At 41.5% G+C, this 27,614-nt stretch overlaps 2 protein-coding genes across 4 annotated transcripts; one reads left to right on the top strand and one right to left on the bottom strand.

Moving 5' to 3' along the window:
* The first annotated feature begins 10,413 nt into the window (after nucleotides 1-10,413).
* LOC106565711 (proton-associated sugar transporter A) lies at nucleotides 10,414-20,197 on the top strand. 2 transcript variants are annotated; one of them, XM_045691855.1, is made up of 10 exons: nucleotides 10,414-10,577; nucleotides 11,533-12,019; nucleotides 12,189-12,281; nucleotides 12,402-12,626; nucleotides 14,658-15,463; nucleotides 15,558-15,711; nucleotides 15,885-16,061; nucleotides 16,249-16,454; nucleotides 16,654-16,879; nucleotides 17,863-20,197. In XM_045691855.1, exons 2-10 carry the CDS (start codon nucleotides 11,584-11,586, stop codon nucleotides 17,886-17,888), a joined length of 2,349 nt encoding a protein of 782 aa, XP_045547811.1. In that variant the 5' UTR covers nucleotides 10,414-10,577; nucleotides 11,533-11,583; the 3' UTR covers nucleotides 17,889-20,197. The 2 variants fall into 2 exon arrangements, with proteins under 2 accessions (XP_045547811.1, XP_013988592.1); XM_014133117.2 differs by having other exon boundaries at nucleotides 16,654-20,197.
* Nucleotides 19,403-22,281, bottom strand: LOC106565712 (prothymosin alpha). 2 transcript variants are annotated; one of them, XM_014133118.2, is made up of 5 exons: nucleotides 22,011-22,281; nucleotides 21,259-21,336; nucleotides 20,775-20,856; nucleotides 20,469-20,659; nucleotides 19,403-20,337 (listed from the first exon to the last, which is right to left on the bottom strand). In XM_014133118.2, exons 1-5 carry the CDS (start codon nucleotides 22,059-22,061, stop codon nucleotides 20,269-20,271), a joined length of 471 nt encoding a protein of 156 aa, XP_013988593.2. In that variant the 5' UTR covers nucleotides 22,062-22,281; the 3' UTR covers nucleotides 19,403-20,268. The 2 variants fall into 2 exon arrangements, with proteins under 2 accessions (XP_013988593.2, XP_013988594.1); XM_014133119.2 differs by lacking the exon at nucleotides 21,259-21,336 and having other exon boundaries at nucleotides 22,011-22,253.
* Nucleotides 22,282-27,614: the final 5,333 nt, after the last annotated feature.

The raw sequence follows: 27,614 nt of genomic DNA, 5'->3' as shown, positions 1-27,614 counted from the left end.
TCAGAACCCTTTTTGTGGCAGATCTCCAAATTATAGTTCTGCACAATAAGAGCCCATCGCATAAGGCGCTGGTTCTGATTGTACATACGGTGGAGAAACACTAAGGGGTTATGGTCCGTATATACAGTCACAGGTAGGGCACTAGAACCTATGTACACCTCAAAATATTGCAGAGCTAACAACAACGCTAGAGCTTCTTGCTCGATGATGGCATAGTTTGACTGACATTTGTTAAACTTTCTGGAGAAATAACATACAGGATGATCCAGTCCACTCTTGTCCTGCTGCAGTAGAACAGCACCAGCACCTCTGGCACTAGCATCTACCTCAAGTTTAAAAGGTTGTTCAAAATTCGGAGCAGCAAGTACAGGGGTATTACATAAGAGTGCTTTAGCAGTTTCAAAAGCTACCTTACAATCAGGGGACCACACAAACGATCTAGCCGGACTGAGCAAATCGGTCAATGGAGCAACTACCGCAGAGAAGTTTTTACAGAAGCTACGGTAGTAGCCAACCATCCCCAAAAAGCGGCGTAGCTCTCGTCTGGTGGTAGGTGCAGGGAATGCAGTGATAGCCAAGACCTTATCATCAACAGGGCGCACCTGTCCATGGCCTACCTCTTTGCCGAGATAGGTAACAGTGGCCTTCACAAACTCGCACTTTGCCAAGTTCAGGGTTAGAGAAGCAGCTGCCAAACGTTCACATACTACCCTTAGAGAGTTAACATGATCTGACCACTCAGATGAATAAATCACTAGATCATCAAGATATGCACTACAATTAGGAACACCACCTAATACGGTGTTAACCAGTCGTTGAAAAGTGGCTGGTGCATTCCGCATCCCAAAAGCCATGACAGAGTATTGTAGGAAGTTGTCTGGGGTAACAAAGGCAGAAATCTCAGAAGCACGTGAGGTTAACGGAACCTGCCAGTAACCTTTTAAGAGGTCCAACTTAGTTACATAAGTAGCAGCACCAACAGTGTCGATACAGTCGTCCAGTCTGGGCAATAGGAAAGAATCTGGCAATGTGACAGAATTTACCTTTCGATAATCCGTACATAACCTGGACGTACCATCAGGTTTAGGAACCAGAATGCAAGGAGAACTCCAAGGGCTTGAACTTGGCGTAGCCAGGTCATTTTCCAACAAATATTTCACTTCATCCCTCATTATTTTCCTCTTAGAAGCATTGACACGATATGGGTGTTGCTTGATAGGGGCAGCATTTCCAACATTAATGTCATGTTCCAACACATTCTCTTCTCCAGTACACAACTCTTGGGACAAAAACTGTTCTTTAAGGACTTTCATTGGTCCTCTCACTGTGTGACCAAACACTAGTTCAGCCGGGCTGAACCCTAGGGACTCCTGTACAGTTTCACGAGCAGCAAACAAAACTAGAGGAACTCCCTCATCCCAATCTTTCTCAGATTCCAAACAATATTTACGTAGCATAGACTTCAGTGTCTGATGCCATCGTTCAAGCGCACCCTGAGACTCTGGGTGATATGCGCTTGATACACGGTGCGTAACTGATAATGATTTTAACACCTGCTTGAAGAGCTTTGACAGGAAATTTGTACCTTGATCAGTTTGTACCACCTTAGGTAACCCGAATGTCGTGAAGAACTTAATTAAGGCTTTACTCACCACCGGAGCTGTAATCCTTCTCAGAGGAATGGCTTTGGGGTATCTTGTTGCCATACACATTATCGTTAACAGAAACTGGTTACCCGATTTTGTCTTCGGTAACGGTCCAACACAATCAACCACCACATGTTCAAATGGTTCACCTATGACAGGTATAGGACAAAGAGGAGTGGGAGGAATAACCTGATTTGGTTTTCCTGTGACCTGACATGTGTGACATGTCCGACAGAACTGAGCCACATCTTGTTTTAAACCTGGCCAAAAGAAATGTCGAAGGATCCGATCATAAGTCTTAGTGATTCCTAAATGACCAGACCACTGGTGATCATGAGCAAGGGATAACACATTGTGTCGAAAGGCTGTAGGAATCACTATTTGGTAAACAGCATGCCAATCTCTGTCAGCGTCAACATGGGCTATCCATTTACGCATGAGGAGATTACCATCAAGGAAGTAAGCCACGTTCTTCTTCTTTGCCTCTTCCAATGAGACAACCCTAGAAAAACATTTAGCAAGCTTGTTGTCAACCTTTTGGTTAGCAATCAGCTGATCACGAGTGACTGGTAACTGTATTGCCTCAGCAATATGTTCAAGATACTTCGATTCTTCCCTTGGCTGTTGGTCAGCGGTGATCAGCTTCTCAGAGGTAACACACAACCCATCCTCTTGATCTTCTTTGAACAGAACAGTGTTTGACAAATCTATCACATCACCCATTTGTCTTGCCTGAGCACGAGTGACAGCACAAGCGGGGAACACATGGGGATAACTCTGTGCCAACTCATTGGAGAGAGAGTGGTCACTTTTATCCAACACTTCCAATACGGGTACTACCTTTCCTCCGGCAATATCGTTACCCATTATAAAGGTCACACCTTTTACTGGCAACATAGGACGTACCCCCACTCTGAATATTCCACTGATTAACTCAGAGTGTACATTCACAAAGTGCAACGGCACTGGGACAAAACCCATTTCAATACCCTGAACTAACACACTGGAACCACAGTATGTATTGTCGGATAAGGGCAACACATCAGACAATATAAATGACTGTGCCGCACCAGTATCTCTAAGGATTTTAACTGGGCGCTGAGATGCTTCGTCATTCGGTATGGACACAAACCCCTCGAAAATGAACGGTTCGTAACTGCGGTCGGGTACTGAGACTTTCAAACTACATTTACCCTGAGGCACTTGTTTCATTTCAGACCTCACAACAGTACGAATTAGCCCAACACCTGTTGGCGGCTTGGCACGAATAGGCATCCCTTGTTTGCGTTTTAGTAGGAAGCAATCATTAATCATATGTCCCACTTTATGACAATAGAAACAGGGACGCTCATTTTTCTGCCGTGCTTGATATACTGCTGGCCGACTAGGACTAAAAGTAGGCAACTCAGTAGCTCTACTCTCAGTATGAGCCGAAAACACACTCTTGTGCGTCAACAAACTCGTCTGCCAACACAGACGCTTCTGACAGGGAGGATACTTTCTGTTCATTTAGGTATACTACAATGCGTTCGGGTAAACAATTTTTAAACTCTTCCAACAAAATTAACTCCCGGAGAGAGTTGAAATCAGTTACCTTACTAGCAGCATGCCATTTATCAAACAGATTTCCCTTGTCTCTAGCAAACTCCACATAAGTCTTACTAGGAGACTTTCTATGAGACCTAAATCTCTGTCGGTATGCCTCAGGCACAAGCTCATAAGCACGAAGAACGGTAGCTTTGACCACTTCATAGTTCAAACTATCTTCCAGAGGTAGCGCTGACAAAACCTCTTGGGCTTTACCCGTTAATTTACACTGAAGTAATAAGCACCATACGTCTTCAGGCCATTTCAATGCTACGGCTATACGTTCAAACACACAAAAATATGAGTCAACCTCTGACTCTCTAAACAAAGGCACTAAGGCAATCTGCCTACTAATGTCAAATGTGTTGGAAGCTGGTGAGGACGACTCACTAACAGGCACAGTAGGAACGAAGGCTAGCCTCGCTGTCTCTGCCTCCAGTTCCATCTGGCGCATTTTGAAATCCAACAGACGCTGGTCTCTTTCTGCCTCAATTTTACACATTTCCAACTGCCGCTGTTCTCTTTCTGCCTCAATTTTACACATTTCCAACTGGAGATTTTCTCGCCTAATTTGGGCTCTCTTCTGCCTCCAGTTGAAACTGTATAGAACGGACATCCCTCCTGGCATCACCAGTTGACAGTGGGGAGAGGGGATCAAAACGGGGCAATGTGGCTGGAGCTTTAGCCTCGCCTTCGGTCTCAGACACCGACGGGCTTACAGGAGCAGCAACATCCCCTACAGGGGTAGTAGGTTCAGGCAACGGTAACACAAGCACCTGCTCTTTCAACAATACATTTAACACTAGTTTCTTAACCTCCGCCTTAACTAAATTGTGCGAAATAGACAATGAATAATGGTCTGCCAAGGTCATTAAATCAATTTTACGACATTTATTAAACACCTCCCACAAAGGGTTATCCAAAAAGGATTTCAACTCAAAAGTAGCCATCTTGAACTACTACCAAACACAAGAGCCAACAAATAGCAAACACTAATGCGATGACGCTCAACTATCCACACAATAACAATCTGCATGAGCGGCATGGGCGTCAGTAATGACAGATCCCGGATGAGCCCCCACTTATGTTACGAATCCCTTTGGCCCAGCGGTCTAGGGGGGGATGGATACGAGACCCGTAACATAAATCATGCAAATTATAATCGTGACAAGTAACAGTGAGAACCAACAAACCACAGACAACTGAAATCTACCGTCAAACTCAAAAGGTTTATTTTAAACACACGGTAAAGGGATGTGAGAAAAGGGGCTGAGCTGGACCCAAGAAAAGAAACAATAATCCAAAAACACCCCTAAACTAGACTAGCCTATTTCCACAACAGCTAGCTAACTAACCAAAAATACAGAGGGTGGTCCGCCCAGTTCTAACTAGGGTACTTAGGAATACTGTGTCTAAGTGTAATGTATGCCCATGGGCGACTTGTCTTGGTACCCCCTTTTCCCACCAAACAAACAACTGACCTCAGGTGCATCCTGTGTACAGCCTGCACAGAAAACAAAGCAGAGCTCATGCCTTTCAAGCAACTTTTTTCAAATCATCATTAGAGTCTCATCATGCAGCCTTACGTGTATAATTCCATTGATCATCCTTCAGAATAAATTACATTGATTGGACATGATTTGGATTGGCATACACCTGTTTATATAAGGTCCCACAGTCGACAGTGCATGTCAGAACAAAAACTAAGGCATGAGGTCGAAGGAATTGTCCGTAGATTATCTGTAGAGCTCCGAGACAGGATTGTGGCGAGGCACAGATCTGGGGAAGTGTACCAAAACATTTCTGCAGAATAGAAGGTCCCCAAGAACACAGTGGCCTCCATCATTCTTAAATGGAAGAAGTTTGGAACCACCAAGACTCTTCCTAGAACTGGCCGCCTGGCCAAACTGAGCAATTGGGGGAGAAGGGCCTTGGTCAGGGAAGTGACCAAGAACCCGATGGTCACTCTGACAGAGCTCCAGAGTTCCTCTGTGGAGATGGGAGAACCTTCCAGAAGGACAACCATCTCTGCAGCACTCCACAAATCAGGCCTTTATGGTAGAGTGGCCAGACGGAAGCCCCCCCTCAGTAAAAGGCACATGACAGCTCGCTTGGAGTTTGCCAAAAGGCACTTAAAGGTAGGGCTGTTGCGGTGACTATATTAATAAAAAGACGAGGATCCCATCAGCTTTCTATAGACTAGGCCTACTATATTTATTTCTCAACTTTCCTTATATTAAGCACATTGCTTATATTTACAACAGGAGTATGAATAGCCTATCTGTCTGGCATGAAAATAAACCATGAGGAAAAGCTTCCTCCATTTGCTATTTAAGTGCATAGATGACATGTATTTTTTCCTGCTACTTCTGTTTCGAGACAGGTGCATGATAATGGTCCATTCTAAATCAAAACAAATGTCACACATATATTATTTAGTATATGTAAAAACAAGATTAAATCAAGAATAGTCTGATGGGTGACAATATTAGCCTATTACTTATCACTTGTGAATTATGCCCAGCATAAGAAACAATGCCTTTTTTTGCTACTTTTTCTAATCATAGTCGCACACATGTAGCCTAGTCCTGTCACAGAAGTTGTCATGGAGAGAAGAGGACCAAGGCGCAGCGGGATTGTGGACACTCATGTTTATTAAATAAAACACGTAAAGCATCCACTTGAAAACAACAATAAACAGTACTTACAACAGCAACAGTCTTGCAGGCACATACAATGCAGTGCAAGGACAACCACCCACAACCCCAAAGAAAAACACACACACCTATATAGGACTTCCAATCAAAGGCAACTCAACACACCTGCCTTCAATTGGAAGTCCCAATCACCAACACAACATTTAACAAACACAAACCACCTGCCACATCCTGACCAAGACTAACACAATTACACCCTCTGCTGGTCAGGACGTGACAAGTCCATAGGCCTATATGGTTTAATAAGGTTTGTATCACAACTAAAGTGGCCAACTAACTTCTTAAAATTAAGCACATTAATCCGCTTTACAAGGGGTTGTAAAGCCTAACTGGCATGCATAAGCAGCGCACGAGTTTCAAGTTTGGGGAAGATCATTTTCACCATAAAAATGCACCTTTATAATAAAAGCATTACATGCATAATCGCATTTGTGGTCACTTTTGATAATAGTGTTTTCCTGCTAATGGAACATTTGAGCTTTTAGGCTACTACCATGTGCACATTGTTGCGCTTAGAATGTGAAGAAATAGCCTAATTGTTTATCAATATTTTAAGCTAAACTTTCTGATCTGTTGTGTCAGCCACATAGCATAAAAAAACTTTTTGGATGTTAGTGGCTGTATTAATTTGGGATCTATCGCATCCCACAACTGTCCCAGACTATGTTTGAATATTTATTTATTGCACAGAATAGAATAGTTTGACTTTTGTACTTCGGGGATAGTAGATTGACATAGGCTCAGAATTGGCTAAGGACGAGCACAGTTCTGTCCCGGATGTGTCTGTCTTCACTTGTAGCCTGTGAGAAAATTGTGACTGAGAGACTATTGGAGTGTGTACAGCCTGCGCAAATATATGTACAATGTATTAAAAATCAAAACATATAGCCCAATGTTTGTAGAACAATTAAGGTTACATTAATAACTCTAAATTAAGCATATAGGAGTACCTATTTCTTTGTTAACCGCTCAACACAGAATAGCCGCATGTGCGCACTCCCTCAAATCGTTTGGAGAAAATATCCTTTCTATTTTATTTTTGTCCAATTGTATTCTTCATACTATGAAATAATGCCACAGAATTATAAGCAAATCTTCTCTGCTAAATGAACTAGTGTAGCCCACAGCCATTTGGCATAGCCACACCAGGACCTAACATAAGGACAACTCAGACTATGCTTATTATTTTCTTCTGAAATAGACTACATTGTCTTCATATCATGCTTCTTTAGACCTGTCTAAAATAAAAAAGGGATTTATTGTGATGGTGTAGGCTATATTACATGGATTTATTAAACTTTTTAAAATGTAGATGTTCCAAAGGTCAGCATCGGTGGCTTGTAGGCTGTGTGTGTGGAAGCCAGGAGATGCTAAATGTGTTTATGTTAATTAACGGTCAATTACCTTGAGGTAATTCTTTTTACAAATAATTTGAGGTAATATATTTACTTGACAATCACCGGCTGACGAAATTTCATGACTGCCACAGCCCTAGTATTGCTCTGTTCAAGTAGGCTGTCATTTTAATATTATTACATGGATTTATTAGACTTTTTAAAATAGCTTGTAGGCTGTGTGTGGAAGCCAGGAGACGCTAAATGTGTGATGATGCTCAGGTGTGTCCTATAACTCATTATGATTTCCCTGTAAAAAGAGGTGTGTGTTCTGGTTTCCTTTGCAGAAACTTGAATTGTTTACCGTGTGTGTTTGTTTCCTGAGTGAGTTTGAGACTTAGTGTGTTGTTTTTTACAGTGTACTGTGATCCTGCAGCTACTGTTTAGCAGTAAAGTATTTATGTTTATCCTTAACCACTGATTCCTCGTCTGGTCTCTTCTCTGCACCTGGGTCCAACCTCACCACATCACAAATTAAAGGTCAATTACCGTGAGACCAAAAGTTATTAGATTAACAATCACCGGCCGACAAAAGGACTCTCAGATTCTCTGGTCTGATGAAACCAAGATTGAACTCTTTGGCCTGAATGCCAAGCGTCAAGTGTGGAGGAAACCTGGCATGGTGGTGGCAGTAAATCAATTTATAACATTTTTGACATGCGTTTTTCTGGATTTTTTTGTTGTTATTCTGTCTCTCATTGTTCAAATAAACCTACCATTAAAATTATAGACTGATCATTTCTTTGTCAGTGGGCAAACAAACAAAATCAGCAGGGGATCAAATACTTTTCCCCCCCCTCACTGTACCTCTCAAGAAGCACTCAAGTTCATTCCAACTTGATTTAGTTCAATCTTTGCCATTTACACTGAATGTATTGAATTGACTGGAGACTACATTAGTAAAACTATTTTCTCAGACAAAAAGGTGTAGATTCACATGCAGAGCACAGCAGGTGTTTATTAAGCCTTCGCAGAAGGCAGGAATCGTGGTCACAGGCAGGCAATAGTCATACACAGGTAGACAAACAGGCAGGTGAATCAAAACTAGGACTGAAGGCTATAACTGGTTCTCACAAAGGAGCTAGGAAAAGGCTTAGTAGAGTCAAAACGAACAAAACCTCACAAAGGCACAAACAGAATGAACTGAACTAAATAAGGTGATGATGAGACCAGGTGAGTAACTAAGACAGGTGAAATCAATGAACAAAAATGAAAGACAGGGCTACGTTCAAGAACACAAAGAAACAGGGCTACGTTCAAGGACACAACGAAACAGAATACAAGGTTGACTAAGAAAATAAATGCAGAACCTTACAGCAGTAAACTATTAGATTGTACAACGACCACGCCTATTGCAGTTGCTACATCCATTTCTTTTACTTATAAATGAATTATATGAACCCATTGATTCTTGAAGAATATAACTTATAAATGAATTATATGAACCCATTGATTCTTGAAGAATATAACTTATAAATGAATTATATGAACCCATTTATTCTTGAAGAATATAACTTATAAATGAATTATATGAACCCATTTATTCTTGAAGAATATAACTTATAAATGAATTATATGAACCCATTGATTCATGAAGAATATAACTTATAAATGAATTATATGAACCCATTGATTCATGAAGAATGTAACTTATAAATGAATTATATGAACCCATTTATTCTTGAAGAATGTAACTTATAAATGCCTCATGAGCTTAGTTCAAAGTTTGTACCCCACCAGAACCCAAAATATAAGATTGTTTTACTCCAATATTTGTAAACAAAGTAAATGTAAACAAATAAAATAAAATGTATGTCACATGCGACACATACAACTGGTGTAGACCTTACAGTTAAATGTTTACTTTACAAGCCCTTAACCAACAACACAGTGTTAAGAAAAATACGTGTTAAGTAAAAAAAAATAGATGAGTAAAAAAATAAGAAATAAAAGTAACAAATAATGAAAGAGCAGCAGTAAATAACAATAGCGAAGCTATATACAGGGGATACTGGTACAGAGTCAATGTGCAGGGGCACCGGTTAGTTGAGGTAGTATGTACATGTAGGTAGAGTTAAAGTGACTATGCATAGATAGTAAACAGAGAATAGCAAAAGTGTAAAGGGGGGGGGGCAATGCAAATAGTCTGGGTAACCATTTGATTAGCTGTTCAGGAGTCTTATGGTTTGGGGGTAGAAGCTGTTGGGAAGCCTCTTGGACCTAGACTTGGTGCTCCGGTACTGCTTCCTGTGTGGTAGCAGAGAGAACAATCTATGACTAGGGTGGCTGGAGTCTTTGACAATTTTTAGGGCCTTCCTCTGACAAACTGTATATAGCCTCAAAATATGGTTAAAACTATAGTTTTGATATCATGGATGGCCAGTCCTTGCATATATAGCTCTGTCGATTAATCTGAGAGTGGTTACATTTCTCCTGCCCCATCCCTCAGCTTTATACCGAAATGGGCAGGGAGTAAGCTTTGTTATTGTTTCAAGTGCTGATTGCCGCTTTAAGGTTAGGGCTAGGCATAAGATAGCAGTGTGGTTAAGGTTAGGGTTAAGGTTAGGTTTAAAATCCGATTTTAAGAAGATACATTTTAGAAATAGGCGGGGTTTAGATATAATTAAGACTTTGTGGCTGTGGTAATTAGTGATGAACAGCTGTTGGTGAGATCAAAGGAGCTCAAACAGCATGGCATCTGCTTTCATGCTTCTCGTGTTGGTTTATGAAAATAAAGCTACTAGGCTACTGTACTTCTACCCGAAAGCTTTTTATGAAAAGTCATTGCCTATTATGCAAATATTTAGGTAAACCTGTTTGGACAGCACAAACAACTATGTAAATAAGTTTGGGTCTTGGTAACCTAGGTAAATTTTTTATGTTAAATTAGATAAGCCATGGTCGACACATCCATATAATATTTTTAACTCTTGGTCAGTGCTGTTGACAATCATTTGAAATATGGTTCATGATAATGGCGGTGCGATAGCTGCCATGTTGGTGCTGATGACGCATGTCTACCTAGCGCAGAAACAGGAGTGGTTATGTGACGTCACGTGTGAGGGACAGACTAACGGAGAGGAATAGGGACCAAGGTTAAAGCAGGGAGATGAATGCATCTCAGGAAAAAAATATGAATGATCTAATTCAACGTAAATATTATAAGCATAAATATGATTGACTTGTTCACCAACAGAGAATGCTGAAATAAATGACAGAGAAACACTGATAAGGTAATTTTCTTTCATGTTGTTTCAATATGCACGCCTTGTCCTGCAAGATCATGAGATAATTCAATTGTATAATCACCACCTTGAGAACAAACATTTTGGAAGAAATTGAATGACTAAAATGAAAGGAAAGAACAGACCTATCAAGCCAGTCAGTCACGTTTTACATATTTTTCATGTTTAAAGACGTGTTTCACAACGATATAATGTGTAACCTAGCATCTTAAAACGTGTGTTATTTGAGGCGAACGTGTCATAATTTTTTTTTTACAGGTCCTACCAGAATATATTTTTTACAAGGAATAATACATCCATGAAAGATGGAAACAGCCTCTGTGAGACGCGATGCCGCATGCCACAATGCTGTACATAGCGACATCAGTATAAATATGTGCAGCAGTGCGTCGTGCAGGTCTTGCGCCGGACATCTCCCCCTGCAGAATTCGCGTGAACGCGCACACACTCAATTCTTCATTGCTGCGACTTGCTTGCTAGTTGAGATTTGTGCTCTTCACTCCGTTGTCAGTTTAGCCTGCATTTCACTGATTCCCCCCCTTCTAATTTCCTTAATGTTGTCACCAGAGTCAAATACTTTCTGTGACACACACACTACTGGTCAACATGAGCAACCAAAATGATTCAGCCTTGAAGAATTGAGTGTGTGTGAGTTCACGCGAAGGGGAGGGGGAGATTTTCGGCACAACACCTGTTCGGAGCATATCCATGATGCTGGCAGTGACCTTTAATACTGCCGGTTACCTTGGTGTCTTCAGCTCCTGTTTTACAGTACTGGCCTTATGAGCAGATTTGATCTTGAGTTTCCTCTAAAATTAGCTTGCCAAGGCTATTATGATGATTCAGTACTTTATAGATGTAATGATGACTGCACATATGTTATTGACATGCCTCTTCCTCCTCATAAAAAAGTATTTGTCTTCTAACTTTGATTGCATTTTAGCTTATGGCCATCTAGTGTGTGCAGAGTAAACTGGGCTCACCCAGCAGAGTGATGTCCTCTCCAGGAATGGGCACCCCCAGTGACCCTCTCTTGGCCAGTTCAGGAGGGAGGTCTTCAGAGAGACTATTGGGTACCACAAATGATGGCCTCTGGAGGAGCTCCATGCCCAAGACGGCCAGCTTCCCATCGTCTACCACGCGCCTCTTGAGTCACCGTGCCAACAACTTCCAGAGACCCCCGAAGTGTTGGAAGCTGATCAGACCATCCCCACCCCCACCGCCCAACACCCCCTGCCCCCTGGATCAGCTGGACCTCAGTGAGCTACCCCCTCGCCGCACCTTCCCAGAGCTGCTCTTCAATGGCTGCGTCCTGTTTGGCATCGAGTTCAGCTATGCCATGGAGACGGCCTATGTCACCCCTGTCCTGCTACAGATGGGTCTGCCAGACCAGTTCTACAGCCTGGTGTGGTTCACCAGTCCTATATTGGGTAATGAAGTGGCAGGGAGAGATGAAGTAGATACAGAAAGTCCTGTTTGATTGGAAGACATGTAATACCTAACTATACTTTGAATAGTATAGTTAGACTATATGGATGTTCCCATCTGCATTTCCCATTGAGTGCCCCTAAATCCTTCTCCTTTTTTCATGGTTTTAAGGATTCCTTGTCCAGCCTCTCCTGGGAGCTTGGAGTGACCGCTGTACATCCCGCTTTGGCCGGCGGAGACCGTTTATTTTGGCCTTGGCTATAGGTAAGGAGCATTCACTATCCACTTCTTGCATGGCTCTCCCCCTCTGGTGCGACTGGGTTCCTGTTTTTAAACTAATATTGAAATCCTGAAGTGATGGAGTTGTCTGTTTTACCTTTGTAGGAGCTCTGCTTGGTTTAACACTGGTGCTGAATGGGCGGGACATTGGAGCTGCGGTGGCAGACACAGCAACCAGTCACAAGTGGGGCATCATACTGACTATTTGTGGAGTGGTTCTGATGGACTTCAGTGCGGACTCGGCAGATAACCCCAGCCATGCCTACATGATGGACGTGTGCCTGCCAGAGGACCAGGATCGTGGCCTCAATATTCATGCACTACTGGCAGGTTTGAGAGCACTGTATACACTAACTGCTAGTCAGTCAGGGAAATACACAGCCCACTGGCCACAGACGTAAGTTCAATGTATAGTTTTGATTTACATTTGGTTGAGTTGTCAACTAATGTTAATTTAACATGAAATCAACAAAACATGTCACCGTGTCATTAGATTTAGGTTAAAAGTTTTTCAAACCCAATCAGTTTTCCATGTTGATTCAATGTCATCACATAGCTTTTTTGGGGTTAAAATAATATGGAAACAGTGTTGATTCAACCAATTTGTGCCCAGTGGGAGAATACATACTACTGGCTGGTTAGAGAGCTATACACTTACAACTGGTCTGTCAGGGAAATGTTGTACACTACTGGCTGGTTAGAGAGCTATACACTTACAACTGGTCTGTCAGGGAAATGTTGTACACTACTGGCTGGTTAGAGAGCTATACACTTACAACTGGTCTGTCAAGGAAATGTTGTACACTACTGGCTGGTTAGAGAGCTATACACTTACAACTGGTCTGTCAGGGAAATGTTGTACACTACTGGCTGGTTAGAGAGCTATACACTTACAACTGGTCTGTCAGGGAAATGTTGTACACTACTGGCTGGTTAGAGAGCTATACACTTACAACTGGTCTGTCAGGGAAATGTTGTACACTACTGGCTGGTTAGAGAGCTATACACTTACAACTGGTCTGTCAGGGAAATGTTGTACACTACTGGCTGGTTAGAGAGCTATACACTTACAACTGGTCTGTCAGGGAAATGTTGTACACTACTGGCAGGTTAGAGAGCTATACACATACAACTGGTCTGTCAGGGAAATGTTGTACACTACTGGCTGGTTAGAGAGCTATACACTTACAACTGGTCTGTCAGGGAAATGTTGTACACTACTGGCTGGTTAGAGAGCTATACACGTACAACTGGTCTGTCAGGGAAATGTTGTTCACTACTGGCTGGTTAGAGAGCTATACACTTACAACTGGTCTGTCAGGGAAATGTTGTACACTACTGGCTGGTTAGAGAGCTATACACTTACAACTGGTCTGTCAGGGAAATGTTGTAAACTACTGGCTGGTTAGAGAGCTATACACTTACAACTGGTCTGTCAGGGAAATGTTGTACACTACTGGCAGGTTAGAGAACGTCATACATACCAATAGGCTCTAACACTCACTACTGGTATGTGAGACAGTAAAATGTACATATAAACCACTTCTGACGATGTAGACATATACAGTATATCTAAGATGTGATAGCGATAGCATATACAGTATATCTAAGATGTGATAGCATATACAGTATATCTAAGATGCGATAGCATATACAGTATATCTAAGATGTGATAGCGATAGCATATACAGTATATCTAAGATGTGATAGTATATACAGTATATCTAAGATGTGATCGCGATAGCATATACAGTATATCTAAGATGCGATAGCATATACAGTATATCTAAGATGTGATAGCATATACAGTATATCTAAGATGTGATAGCGATAGCATATACAGTATATCTAAGATGTGATAGCGATAGAATATACAGTATATCTAAGATGCGATAGCATATACAGTATATCTAAGATGTGATAGCATATACAGTATATCTAAGATGTGATAGCATATACAGTATATGTAAGATGTGATAGTGATAGCATATACAGTATATCTAAGATGTGATAGCGATAGCATATACAGTATATCTAAGATGTGATAGCGATAGCATATACAGTATATCTAAGATGCGATAGCATATACAGTATATCTAAGATGTGATAGCGATAGCATATACAGTATATCTAAGATGTGATAGCATATACAGTATATCTAAGATGTGATAGCGATAGCATATACAGTATATCTAAGATGCGATAGCATATACAGTATATCTAAGATGTGATAGCATATACAGTATATGTAAGATGTGATAGCGATAGCATATACAGTATATCTAAGATGTGATAGTATAATTGGTGTCATTGATATGATGATCGGCTCTATGATGATTATGTCCCACTCTCTCTATGCAGGACTGGGTGGTGGATTCGGGTACATCGTGGGTGGAATTAACTGGGACCACACTGATTTCGGGAGATCAATGGGAGGTCAACTTCGAGTCATATACATGTTCACCAGTGTCACTTTGGTCATTGCCACATGCATGACCCTCAACAGCATCCCCGAGCGGCCCCTGCCAAAGACGCAGCTTCAGAAGGGCTCTCTGAAGAGCCCCAGCCTCCCTCTACCCCCCTCTCCCCCAGACCCTCAGGGGGCAGGGCTGGGATTGGAAGAGGAAGTGGCTGGGCTCAATAACTACCAGTTCTCTGAACCCCGCCCCTCGAACTCTGACGCCAACACACGCCTCTGTGCCAGCCTCACCAGCCCCATCTCCCCCCTCAGCCCCCTCACTCCTAAATATGGCAGCTTTATCAGTCGGGACAACTCTCTCACTGGCATTAACGAGTTTGCCTCATCCCTGGGAACCTCCTTTATAGACAGTGTGCTCATCGACTGCTACACTGGACAGCCATCGCCACAGCCCCTTGACCCAGACACTGCAGCCCGACCCCTGCCTCCAGGGGACACCCCACCTCTCCAGGGATCTCAGCCTGGAACAGGTTCACAGTCCGGAGCAGTAGCAGTGACAGTGACCCTGGCTGGGGCAGGATCCCGGGCCGGGGCAGGGGAGGCTCAGATGGGGGGAGGGTCCCATCGAGGTTCATCCGCTAGTATCTTGAAGCGCCCTCAGAGCCTTGCGCTGGTGGAGGAGTCCATGGTGACCCAGAGTGGAGGGATGGAAAATGGCCGCAGAAGAACAGTGACCTTCAGTCAGCAGGTCGGCCTGGAATTGAATCCCCCTGATTAGTTTGTTTACAGATCATCGTGTTGAGAGAATTTGTTTTTTGAATCCTGTTCTTCCTGTAATGAAGGTGGCAAATATTCTGCTGAATGGGGTGCGCTATGAGAGTGACCTGAGTGAAAATGTGGAGACAGCAGATTCACAGATGTCATTGAGGATGCTGTGTATCGCCATCTACAGGATGCCTCCATCACTGCGCAGCCTCTGCACAAACCATTTTTTGGGTGAGAGTCATGTCACTCTTGTGCTTGTGTTTCATTGTCTGTATGCCTACCAAGGTTAAAGCCACCAGTGATTTTGGCTTTGATATCACAACACCTGTCTGTGATCCAGTGGAAGCTGTGTGAGTTTGTCTATGTAAATATTAACTATCTGCCATCCTGTCTTGATCCTAAAGGTTGGCTGTCCTTTGAGGGCATGCTGCTGTTCTACACTGACTTCATGGGGGAGGTAGTGTTTGAGGGAGACCCCAGAGCACCCCATGACTCTGAGGCCTACCAACGCTACAATGCTGGGGTCAGCATGGGCTGCTGGGGCATGTGCATCTATGCATTCAGTGCTGCCTTTTACTCAGGTGAGTCCTGCACACACACATCCAGAAACTAAAAAGAAAACACACACACATCCAGACACTCAGAACACAAAAACCCAGAAACAGAACACACACCTCACACAACATCCATCATTTTGATTCTTAATCACATTTAGTTGTTTTACAGGTTTTTTTCCTTCTGTTTTCTTCCTCTCGTTTCTATTCATAGCCATGTTGGAGAAGCTGGAGGAACGTTTCTCCCTCCGCTCTCTCTATTTCTTTGCCTACCTGGTGTTTGGCCTTGGCACAGGCCTTGCTACGCTCTCCACCAACATTTATGTGGTGCTGTCTCTCTGTATCACCTACGGGGTGCTATTCTCCACTCTATGCACGCTACCTTACTCTCTGCTGTGTGAATACTACCAGAGCCCGCAGGTTAGTGAATATAAATGGGATTACACTGAATATAATATTGTTCAGACTGTTGTTTCTGTGACATAGTGTTTTATATCCTGGTGTTGGTCAGTGTTGTCCAACTGTTGAATTTTGATATAGCAAGGTATTATGTGGCCTTATACATGTGCTCTCTCTGTCTCTCTGTCTGTGCTGTGTGTTGGTCTGTCTGTGTGTGTAGTTCTGTGGATCGTCAGAGGACGGCACCAGGAGAGGAATGGGGGTGGACATCTCTCTGCTCAGCTGCCAGTATTTCCTGGCTCAGATCATAGTGTCCGTGTCGATGGGACCTCTGACCTCACTGGTAGGCGGGGCCCAGGGAGTGATGTACTTTTCCAGCGTGATGTCATTCGTGGGCTGTCTGTACTCCTCCCTCTGCGTGGTGTACCATCTGCCCCCCCCTGAGGGTGAGCCTTCCGGAAGCGAGACCCAGCCACTACTTGTGCACATTTAGCCCCCCTCACTGCTCTACACTCTCGCACTGCAGTCACAACACACACCGCATATAGTCTACACACTGTCACTCTCTCACACTGCTCAGCATAGCTCCTCTCAAGAGCTTAGACCGACAGACACATTTGCCACTGTTGTCAGTATGTTGGATAGTGCGTCCATGCATTTCTTTCTGCTCATTTCCACTAAAACATGTGATGTTGATGGCGTGTCTGTGTGCATGCCTGATTATTCTGCTGTCAGTAGAGCCTTTTTCTTCATCACTACTTCTTGATTTTGATGTTAGATTTAGGCTGCTGCCCACCAAATATAAAATACTTATAGCCTCTACATACCCTATTATTAATGAAAACTATGTTTGAGGGGGTTCATTGTTTTGGTCTTGTAACTGCTTGCGGTGTAGCCTCAATGCCTTCTGTTTTCGTCTCATGGCCAAGAGAATGTATACCTACCTGCCTGTTTCTCTGAGTTAGCACATCCCCCTGTATGACCTTTGCTTGAAGCCCTAAATTCATGTAAGCACAGTAACACATCTAGACACAGACACACAATACAACACACACACGCCATATAGTACTGCATTCACTCGGTTTTCACTATGTGAACATTAGAGCCAAGCATGTGCCCTCCTGATCAGGCTTACATCTTTCTCACCAGTCAACCAGATTATTATTTTACATTTACATTTTAGTCATTTAGCAGACGCTCTTATCCAGAGCGACTTACAGTAGTGAATGCATACATTTCATACAATTTCATACATTTTTTTCTGTGCTGATTATTATGGTCATTATTTACCATTTTGACTTGACAGTCACCAATGCGTTCACAAACATACACACAGACAAACCCTTTACTAAGCCATGGACTTCAATCTGACCTGTCACTCAGCTACTGGTGTGACCGTTGTAATGACAGTGATTCTTGTCATTACCAGGAAGAGAAGTTGAAACTGGGGTGTGATTCGGCATTCCATCGGAAACCGAACAAAAAAGAAGAACAAATCTGTTTGGTGGCAAGAATTAATTCAAGAAAATACATGTGAACTATGCTATCGATGATGGAGCTGGACAACTTTGAGAGGGAAGAATTTTGGGTTCATTTTTTGCCAACAGCAAGTGCTTATTTTCACCAGTAGGGCGCATGCTTTAGTTAGTGTTTAGGCTTGTTTCACCACACTATACCCAAACTGGCTCACTGGATTGATCCTCTCAAGTTTGGGATAGTTATCCAGTCTCCTCACACACCACACTTATTCACTCAATCATTCATTTAGATTCTATACAGCTGAAATAACAGTTCGTCTTCCATGTTCACCAAGCAGCCAATGAAAACATTGGTGAAATAATTACTTTTCATTTTTTTTTTTTAATCTGGGACAGGCTAAAATAGCTTGCTTGGCATTGCTTGCCTTGGACATCACAATGTAATTGACACTTTTTTTAATGAATTGTCACAACTCATGCCTGCGTGAGTCACCTAGAGCTGGTGATGGCTCAGCGGAATGTTGATCAGGGTCTCCCACTAAAGCCTCCCTAACAGACTGGACACATGCCATGATGATGTCATGTGTCTGACTGGTTTCTTGTGAGGAAACAGGACCTGTATGGAGGACCATCATGCTGTTCCAACTTGCTTCAATTCAACAAAATAACATTTCTAGTATTTTACAATAAAATGTGTCTTCTGATGGTTCTTTTTCATCCATAATTCCAATATTATGTTACTGAAACAGCTACTTAACCTCAGGGTAGAGTTCAATTAAAATAACAAATTTGACTTTTTTGGGTCTGTTGTTTTTTTATTAAACTCACTTTAGCATAGAATTTCAAGCGTCCTATAGGTTTTCTATCTATGCAGATAATTATGCATATTATAAGTTTCCTTTATGATCAGTTTACTTGTAAAATGTTGGTATTAGATTTACAGCTATTATGTATTTTGAATTCAGACATACAGTATTATGTAGCCATTATTTATAACTGGTCACTGACCTGAAAACCTACATTCACATAACCATGTGATAACGGTTCTATCAGAGTTGTGATTGTCACCAATCAACCCTGCCCGGAGTCAACCCACAATACCAGTTTGTACCACTAGGTGGAGCTGTAAACTGCATCTTGTCAGGAGTACTTCAATGGATTGATGTGTACAGACAGTTCAATGGAAAAACCCAGATGCTAAGATTATGAGAATCCCTCCCTCTCCCAGTAACAACGATCAGTTTGAGAATTACTCCTGTTCCTCCAACTAAACCATTCATATTCAGTCTTATACTAAATGAGGTCAACTGACATCAATGCTTACATGGCTAGGACAATTTTAACAATTTAATAAGATATACTTTCAGTTCAAACACTAGTATCACAATTGTAATTTGGTTATAACACTAAAAAGCTATTCAGCATCTTATTTAAGAACAGACGTGAAAAGCTACACTGAACTATCAGTCTATGCAAAATAACAAAAATGGGTAAAAAGACAAGACTGATTTATTTAATCATCAAGAACCAGAATATACAAAGCAGTGGTCGAAGCAACCAAATAGCAATCATGAAATATAACTGCACAAGAAGAGACTAAGAACACCAGGGTGGGAATGATGTTGATAAAGACCGTTGTAGACACAATTTCTGAGTCACCCAGACATAACATAATAACCTAAAATGAAACCAAAAAAACACAGTATCTTGGGTACAAATGGTACACACTTGTGTGAAATGCATACAGAACATGACCAAAGCCTTAAGATTTAAGAGGGGGTAATTAACATTGCAGAAGCCAGCCCCCCAAACAGGGTCAAGCATCTTTTATCATGGAGGCGTTCTTCCATTTGTGCCATCTGTTGTGTTAACAGATCAGCCTGGCAAAGGATTAACTACTAGCAGCAGTAAACAAAAAGGATTAAAAAAGCCTGAATTAATAATGCTAACAATAGTCCATTAGCCCCTGCTTAAAACTTATCTTTGGTCTTCAGTGAGTCTGAGAAGTCACCCTGAACATGTGGAGAAGGTTACAGCTGTCTGTCTCTGAATCAGCTGGTCAGCAGTTAACTATGTAGAGAATGTGCTTAACTCATACGAATACAAAAGAACAAAACTGATAAAATAGCACGGATTCTATTTGCACAGGTTGTTTTGTTTTTTTAAGTTTGCTTAAGAAACCAATAAATAACAGTTTATAAAAAGAGAGGAGAGGCCTCTATGTTTTAGGACTCCAGTGCAATGTAATATCTTGGGGACAAACAAAATCTGTAAAGCATACATAAAGCACAAGCTCTACAAGGTGAAGTTGAACGTGCCATGTAGACAGCGTTGCGGAGGAGTACATACTCTGCGCACTATGCCTTCACTTCAGCTTCCTTTGATTCACCGTTTTCGGTTTTCTGTTTTTTTGTTTCCACTTGGTCCTGAAGGAAAAAAATACAAGTTTTAAGTATGAACTTAGTGACCAGATATACAACAGTCATAAAGATAGTCTCATGGTAAAAGTTAATCTATTATATTAACTGCGTTTTAAAATCATCTGACAAAAGCATACCTCCTCATCAGCTGGGCGCTTCACAGGGTGGTCAACCTCATCAGCTGGGAGCTTCACAGAGTGGTCAACCTCTTCATCAGCTGGGAGCTTCACAGGATGGTCAACACCTTCATCAGCTGGGCACTTCACAGGGTGGTCAACCTCCTCACCAGCAACTTCTTCTGCATCCTTAGCTGCATCCGGTCCCTCTCCTGCAATCAATTTCATACATGAAGCAAAAACAAGGGCTTCAGACACATCACAAGTATCAAACAAACATGTTTTTTTTTTATCCAGCTGAGAGTCCAAAAAGAAACATGAACTTACCATCCTCTTCTTCCTTCTCACCCACAGGGGTTTCTTCAGAATCATCTGCACCATTTGTCTTCGTCTCTGCACCATTTGTGTGCTGGAGGGAAGGAAACAAAGAATTTGAGTAACTTTGTAATATGTCATATAAATGTGGGTACATTGTATGCAGAATGACATCCAAGTAATTTAATTTAGAATAGACTTCAGAAAAAAGTTAAAATAATAGCCCACGGGTCACAGCCAACAAGCTTCAGAGTTAAAACAGGGCACATGCTCCAGTTTATACTTAATTCCCCAGAGAGTAGGGGAAGGGAACGCAATGAGGGCCAATTGCGATCTCTTGAGAAAACATCTGTGCCATTTGACAAACTAAACAAAGAGCTGTGGGATAGCGTGCATGGAAATGGTAGGGGCGGAGTCTGACAACACCTGCATGATGAGGGCGCCGAGACAAAAGGCCATGAGGCTCGCGAGGGAATAAGCTTCAGCTTCAACTCACTGTTCCATTGCCGTTGGCTGGTGCGTCCCCGCTACCGTTCTCCTTCGCCTCGACAACCTCTTTCTTCTCTTTGAGTTCCTGAAAATATGTTTTCCTTGATTTGCTAGCTCACTGATAGGTACAATTGTTGCATGTCCAAAGCGATTTGTCCATATACTCGTTGCCAATGAAAGCAGTCCTTCTCACGTCCAGATTATGTTTTAAAACATGATAATAGCCGTTGTATTTATATCACCGATTTTTACAAGTGGAGTGTGTCCGACCACTGCCGAAGTGCCTACAATGGAAGGCATCGGGAATGTGCGTCGCTGTTCACCAGACATGATTAGGGCGCACACTCCACTCGCGCTCTGAAAGACTCGAGCCCTTCCCGCCATCGCTCAACCGGGAAGCTCTATTTTCTGAGGGATTGTTTAGCTAACGTTATTTAGCTAGCAATAAACGATCCATTTAGCAGTTTAGCTTGCAAATTAAACGGCAAACCAGCCAGCTTGCTAACATAACTAGCAAAGTCACAAGCAAATAATGAAGCTATCGAAAAAGTTAAACTAAATAACTAGCTAAACGTTTGAGAACAACATACAACATTGCTACCTACTATTTTTCAGTCATTGACAATGACTAACATTAACCTAAGTTATTTGGTTATTACATGGTTATAAAAGTTAGCTAGTTGGTGTTCACACAGACTAAGCTGAAGAGTACGCTAGCTAGTAACGTGGGCTAACGCATAGTCAAATTAATGAACTCACCTTTGCTGAAATCTCGGTAGTTGTGGTCGTGTCTACTGCGGTATCAGCCATATTTAGTTTAATGTAAGGGTATGATATGTTTCCGAAATAAATACTGTGTTTGATGCCTCGATGTTTTTGGCAGTGATTTCTGTGAGAGGCTGAGAAGAGGAGAAGAGAGTGATGAAAACCAGTTACATCTGTTTGTTAGGCTCGACTGTAATCCATTAGTTAGAATGGAGCTTGTCGGTTGAAAACGTGATTGGGCAATCCGAATTTAAGCAACATGTTTTAGCAATTTTAATTGGACAGATTGTTGTCACTCTTTGGAATTTGTCCCGCCTATCAAGCTCCTCCCAGTTTTCTTTCTCCTAATGGTCAAACATTTAAAGGGTGTACTCCGCTGTAAAGTTACCAGCATGAAAGAAAGTTTTTACATGATGTCGATTTATATGTCATTTATCTTAGTGTTAGAAACATTGTTATTCTCTCTCATTAATTACATGTTGACATTTTAATGGCGTTTCGTGTAAAAAATTGCCTATGCCAAGTGCTTCAAGTGGCTTTGATGAATACCGTCCCTTTGTGTGACTGCAAGCATTGCTTACGTTCAACAACATATTTTTCTCGTGAAAAGCCTACTGCTCACCCTTGATTTTTATTTTTTTATTTTGACTTATGTATTTGTATTCGAAGCATGTTGCCCCTCATTTCGCCTATCTAGAAGCATAAAACCCCGTTAAAGCCCCATATCCCCTTTGTCTTCAGAGCGCTCTTTTTCTTCAGAGAGAGAAGTATCCGATTACAGCACAACGACGCTAATGTGAAACCATTTACTAAGTGAACCACACCTCTTGGCTCTGTTAGACGTCTCTATTTTAAACATAAAGGTCAGGAACAAAGTGCCGCATTTTGTATTTGAATAAAATAGCTACATGTGTAAGCCTATAACAAGCACACAGCCAGTAGGCTACCTACACCTATTCACTGTGACTGTGTAATATGTAATATCTGCGCTGTAAATAACTAATGTATATCTCATAGTGATCCGTGTATCTAAATATAAACCATTGCAATTATTGTTCCAGAGTAAAGCTTGGGAAACAAGCAGGCACATTTCTATTAGATGGGGAATCAAAATAAAATAACACGTTTATTGATCAAGTGAACACATACAGGGAGATGCTTACCTGCTAACACTCCTCAACAATGCAGTACAATAACAATATCAATCAAAAAAACAAGTAGTAGTAAAAGATAGAAGAAAAAATGTGTAATAAAAACTATATGAGTAATGTGGACATAATAGAATATACAGAATGGTTGGTTTATACTATAGTATGGTTTATACTAGTTAAATAGATGTACAAAAATCAAATTGATTCAGCTGTGGGCCGATTATTTGTTGAGCGGAAGCCAAAACAGATATAATGTTTGACAAAAACATAATAATTTCAAACATTGCTTACATTTGTATATGATCACATCTCTCTATTTTGTGTGTGAATACTTGGGAACAGATTTCTTAAATTTATGTCCAACAATGAAAATTTAAAAAATCATTTATTCTTATTTTTTTTGCTCAGAAAACTTGGGGGGGGCAAATAGGCCCTTGGGTTGCCAGTTGTGATACCCTGGTTTACATGTTAGTCATTTAGCAGACGCTCTTATCCAGAGAAAGTGGCGCCAGGTAAGTCTGTCAGTCAGCCATGTTTCATAAGCCAATCATAGCTTCTCCACAGACTTTCTAAACTACTACTACTATACTGTCTTTGGCTTCTCCTTCTTTGGAAGGACACAGACAATAGTGTCTAATCCGTCTATCTTTTAATTATGGATGAGGTGAAATAAAAAAGCAAGCTGGTTGGCTAGAGCTAGCGTGACCAACAGCAATCCTGATAGAAAAGCACCGTGCTCTACCAACTGAGCCACGTGGGACCCAAATTATCAAAATGAACATCAAAATGTATGTTTTATACAAGTAGTAAAGTGAGTAAAGTAAAGTGACTTGGTATAACAGCTTAAATAGTAAGAGCAGTGGTGTGTGTGTGTGTTTGGAGAGTCAGTGCAAATAGACCCTAAGGTGCAGGTGGGTAGACAGCTAGGGTCTAGCTGTTCAAGAGTCCGATGGTCTGATGGAAGGAACTGTCTCAGAGCCTGTTGGTCCAAGACCCGATGCTCCGATATCGTTTGCCAGATCATAACAGAGTGAACAGACCGTGGTTGGAGTGACTAGAGTCCTTAACGATCTTCCGGGACTTCCTCAGACCCCACCTGTTATAAATGTCCTGGAGGGCAGGGAGCTCGTCCCCAGTGATGTATTGGGCCTTCCGCACCCCCCTCAGTAGAGCCTAAACTTTAATAGTGTTTACATATTTTGCATTACTCATCTCTTATGTACACTACTGTTCAAAAAAAGTTTGGGGTCACTTAGAAATGTTCTTGTTTTTGAAAGAAAATCTATTTTTTTGTCCAATAATAACATAACATCAAATTGATCAGAAATACAGTGTAGACATTGTTAATGTTGTAAATGGTTATTGTAGCTGAAAACGGCTGATTTTTTATGGAATATCTATATAGGCGTTCAGAGGCCCATTATCAGCAACCATCACTCCTGTGTTCCAATGGCACGTTGTGTTAGCTAATCCAAGTTTATCAAGGCTAATTGATCATTAGAAAACCCTTTTGCAATTATGTTAGCACAGCTGAAAACTGTTGTTCTGATTAAAGAAGCAATAAAACTAGCCTTCTTTAGACTAGTTGAGTATCTGGAGCATCAGCATTTGTGGGTTCGATTACAGGCTCAAAATGGCCAGAAACAAAGAATTTTATTCTGAAACTCATGAGTCTATTCTTGTTCTGAGAAATGAAGGCTATTCCTTGCGAGAAATTGGCAAGAAACTAAAGATCTTGTACAACGCTGTGTACTACTCCCTTCACAGAACAGTGCAAACTGGCTCTAACCAGAATAGAAAGAGGAGTGGGAGGCCCCGGTGCACAGCTGAGCAAGAGGACAAGTGCATTAGAGTGTCTAGTTTGAGAAACAGACGCCTTACAAGTCCTCAACTGGCAGCTTAATTAAATAGTACCCGCAAACACCAGTCTCAATGTCAACAGTGAAGAGATGACTCCGGGATGCTGGCCTTCTAGGCAGAGTTGTAAAGAAAAAGCCATATCCCAGACTGGCCAATAAAAAGAAAAGATTAAGATGGGCAAAATAACACAGACACTGGACAGAGGAACCCTGCCTAGAAGGCCAGCATCCCGGAGTCGCCTCTTCACTGTTGACGTTGAGACTGGTGTTTTGCGGGTACTATTTAATGAAGCTGCCATAATGTCTTTCGTCCTTTTTAGGTTCATACCAATGGAGGTTGGTTGCACCTTAATTGGGGAGATCTGGCTCGTGGTAATGGCTGGAGCGGAATTAGTAGAATGATATCAAATACATCAAGGGCAGTGTATTTTATTAATCTGCCGTCTGCATGTGTGTGTCTGTGTGTGCGAAGCCTCGCTGCACGCACACACACAAAAATGCATGCGCACATGTAACAGTATAGCTTCCGTCCCTCTCCTCGCCCCAACCTGGGCTTGAACCAAGGACCCTCTGCACACATCAACAACTGACACCCCACGAAGCATCGTTACCCATCGCGCCACAAAAGCTGCAGCCCTTGCAGAGCAAAGGGGAACAACTACTTCAGGTCTCAGAGCGAGTGATGTCACCCGATTGAAACGCTATTACAGCGCACCACCGCTAACTAACTAGCCATTTCACATCGGTTACACACACACGCGCCCAAACCGCGCCAAGCCACTTTGGACACTTTTGTTTATGGCCAGTGTTTCATTTAGCATGTTGTGTGGGGGCTATTGTGTTGCAAATGGTGCTACACTGAGCATCTGTTCCAGTATAATGCAGATTCACTCATAGTGCAAAGTAAGTTTGTCAACCCCCTCTACCCCGACCCAGACATGCAATCAATGCTTCTAATCTAAAATACAATAACTCCAGTTTGCCTCTGATACAGTCCCTTGCAAAAGTATTCAGTATTTTATTGTGTTGCAAAGTGGGATTAAAATGGATCTAATTGTCATTTTTGTCAACAATCGACAAAAAATAAATAATTCATAGCTAAAATATAGTCAGGGCATAAGTATTCAGACCCTTTGTTAATGCGAGCCTAAATTAGTTAAGGAGTAAAATTTGGCTTAGCAAATCACATAATAAGGTACATGGACTCACTCTGTGTGAAATAATAGTGGTTGACATTATTTTTGAATGACTAACCCTTCCTCTGTCCCCCATACGTACAACATCTGTAAGTTCCCCCAGTCAAGTATTGAATTTCAAGCACAAATTCAACTACAAAGACCAGGGAGCTTTTTCGAAAGCCTCATAAAGTAGGGCAGTGATTGGTAGATGGGACATTGAATATCTCTTTAAGCACGGGCAAGTTAATAATTATGCTATGGATTATGTATTAAACCACCCAGACACATCAAAGATACAGTCATCCTTCTGAAGTGAGCTGCAGGACAGGAATGAAACTGCTCAGGGATGTTACCATGAGGCCATTAGTTTTACATTTTACAGAGTTCAATGAAAACAGAGGATGGATCAACAACATTGTAGTGACTCCACAATAATGACTTAAATGACAGAGTGAAAAGAAGAATACAAATATACAGAATACAAATATATGCAAAAAAACACTGCAAAGGAATACACTTTTGGCCTAAATGCAAAACATTATGTTTGGAGCAAATCCAACATTGCATATCACTGAGTAACTGCTTCCTTATTTTTAAGCATGGTGGTGGCTGCATCATGGTATAGGTATGCTTGGCATTGGAAAATACTGGGGAGTTTTCCAGCATAAAAAGAAACGGGATGGCACAGGCAAAATCCTAGAGGAAAACCTGCTTCTTCCTGTTCCTGAGTGGCCAAGTTACAGTTTGGACTTAAATCTGCTTGAAAATCTATGGCAAGACTTGAAAGAGCTTAAAGAATTTAGAAAATAAGAACGGGCAAATATTGCACAATCCAGGTGTGCAAAGCTCTTATACACTTACCCAAGAAGACATATAGCTACAATCCATGCCCAAAGTGTTCCTAACATGTTAGAGTGTCTTACAGGGAGCTGAATACATATGCAACAAATATATTTTATAACTTTTTGATTATTATTTTGTTTTAATATAATTTTTATTCCACTTTAACATTACATCATATTTTTTATAGATTGTTGACAGAAAATTACAATGAAATCAATTTTACTCCCTCTTTGTAACACAATAAAATAGTTTTGCAAGGCACTGTATGTTACATGTTGTTTATTAGTATCATGGTATTAATTAAGAACAGTTTTAATTATTTTTACTATTATGAATTTGTCCCCCTCTAAAACGGTAGGGTGGGCACCAAATATGATAGAAAGCAATACTTAATTTCTCAGATCACACCCGTTTCCTCTCTCCAGGGTCATTTAAGGTGAGCCCAGCACTTCTGTTCCGTTTCTCACTCATCTCACTTGGAGTGGCTACACATGGCATCACGGGCCAAGAGCCATCCCACTGAACATGCTTAACTGCCCACAACAAGTGGGGGATTATTAACATTTT

This window comes from Salmo salar, chromosome ssa12, assembly GCF_905237065.1.
Source record: "Salmo salar chromosome ssa12, Ssal_v3.1, whole genome shotgun sequence".
Taxonomy (NCBI): Eukaryota; Metazoa; Chordata; class Actinopteri; order Salmoniformes; family Salmonidae; genus Salmo; species Salmo salar.
This window is presented reverse-complemented; position numbering and strand designations above follow the sequence as displayed.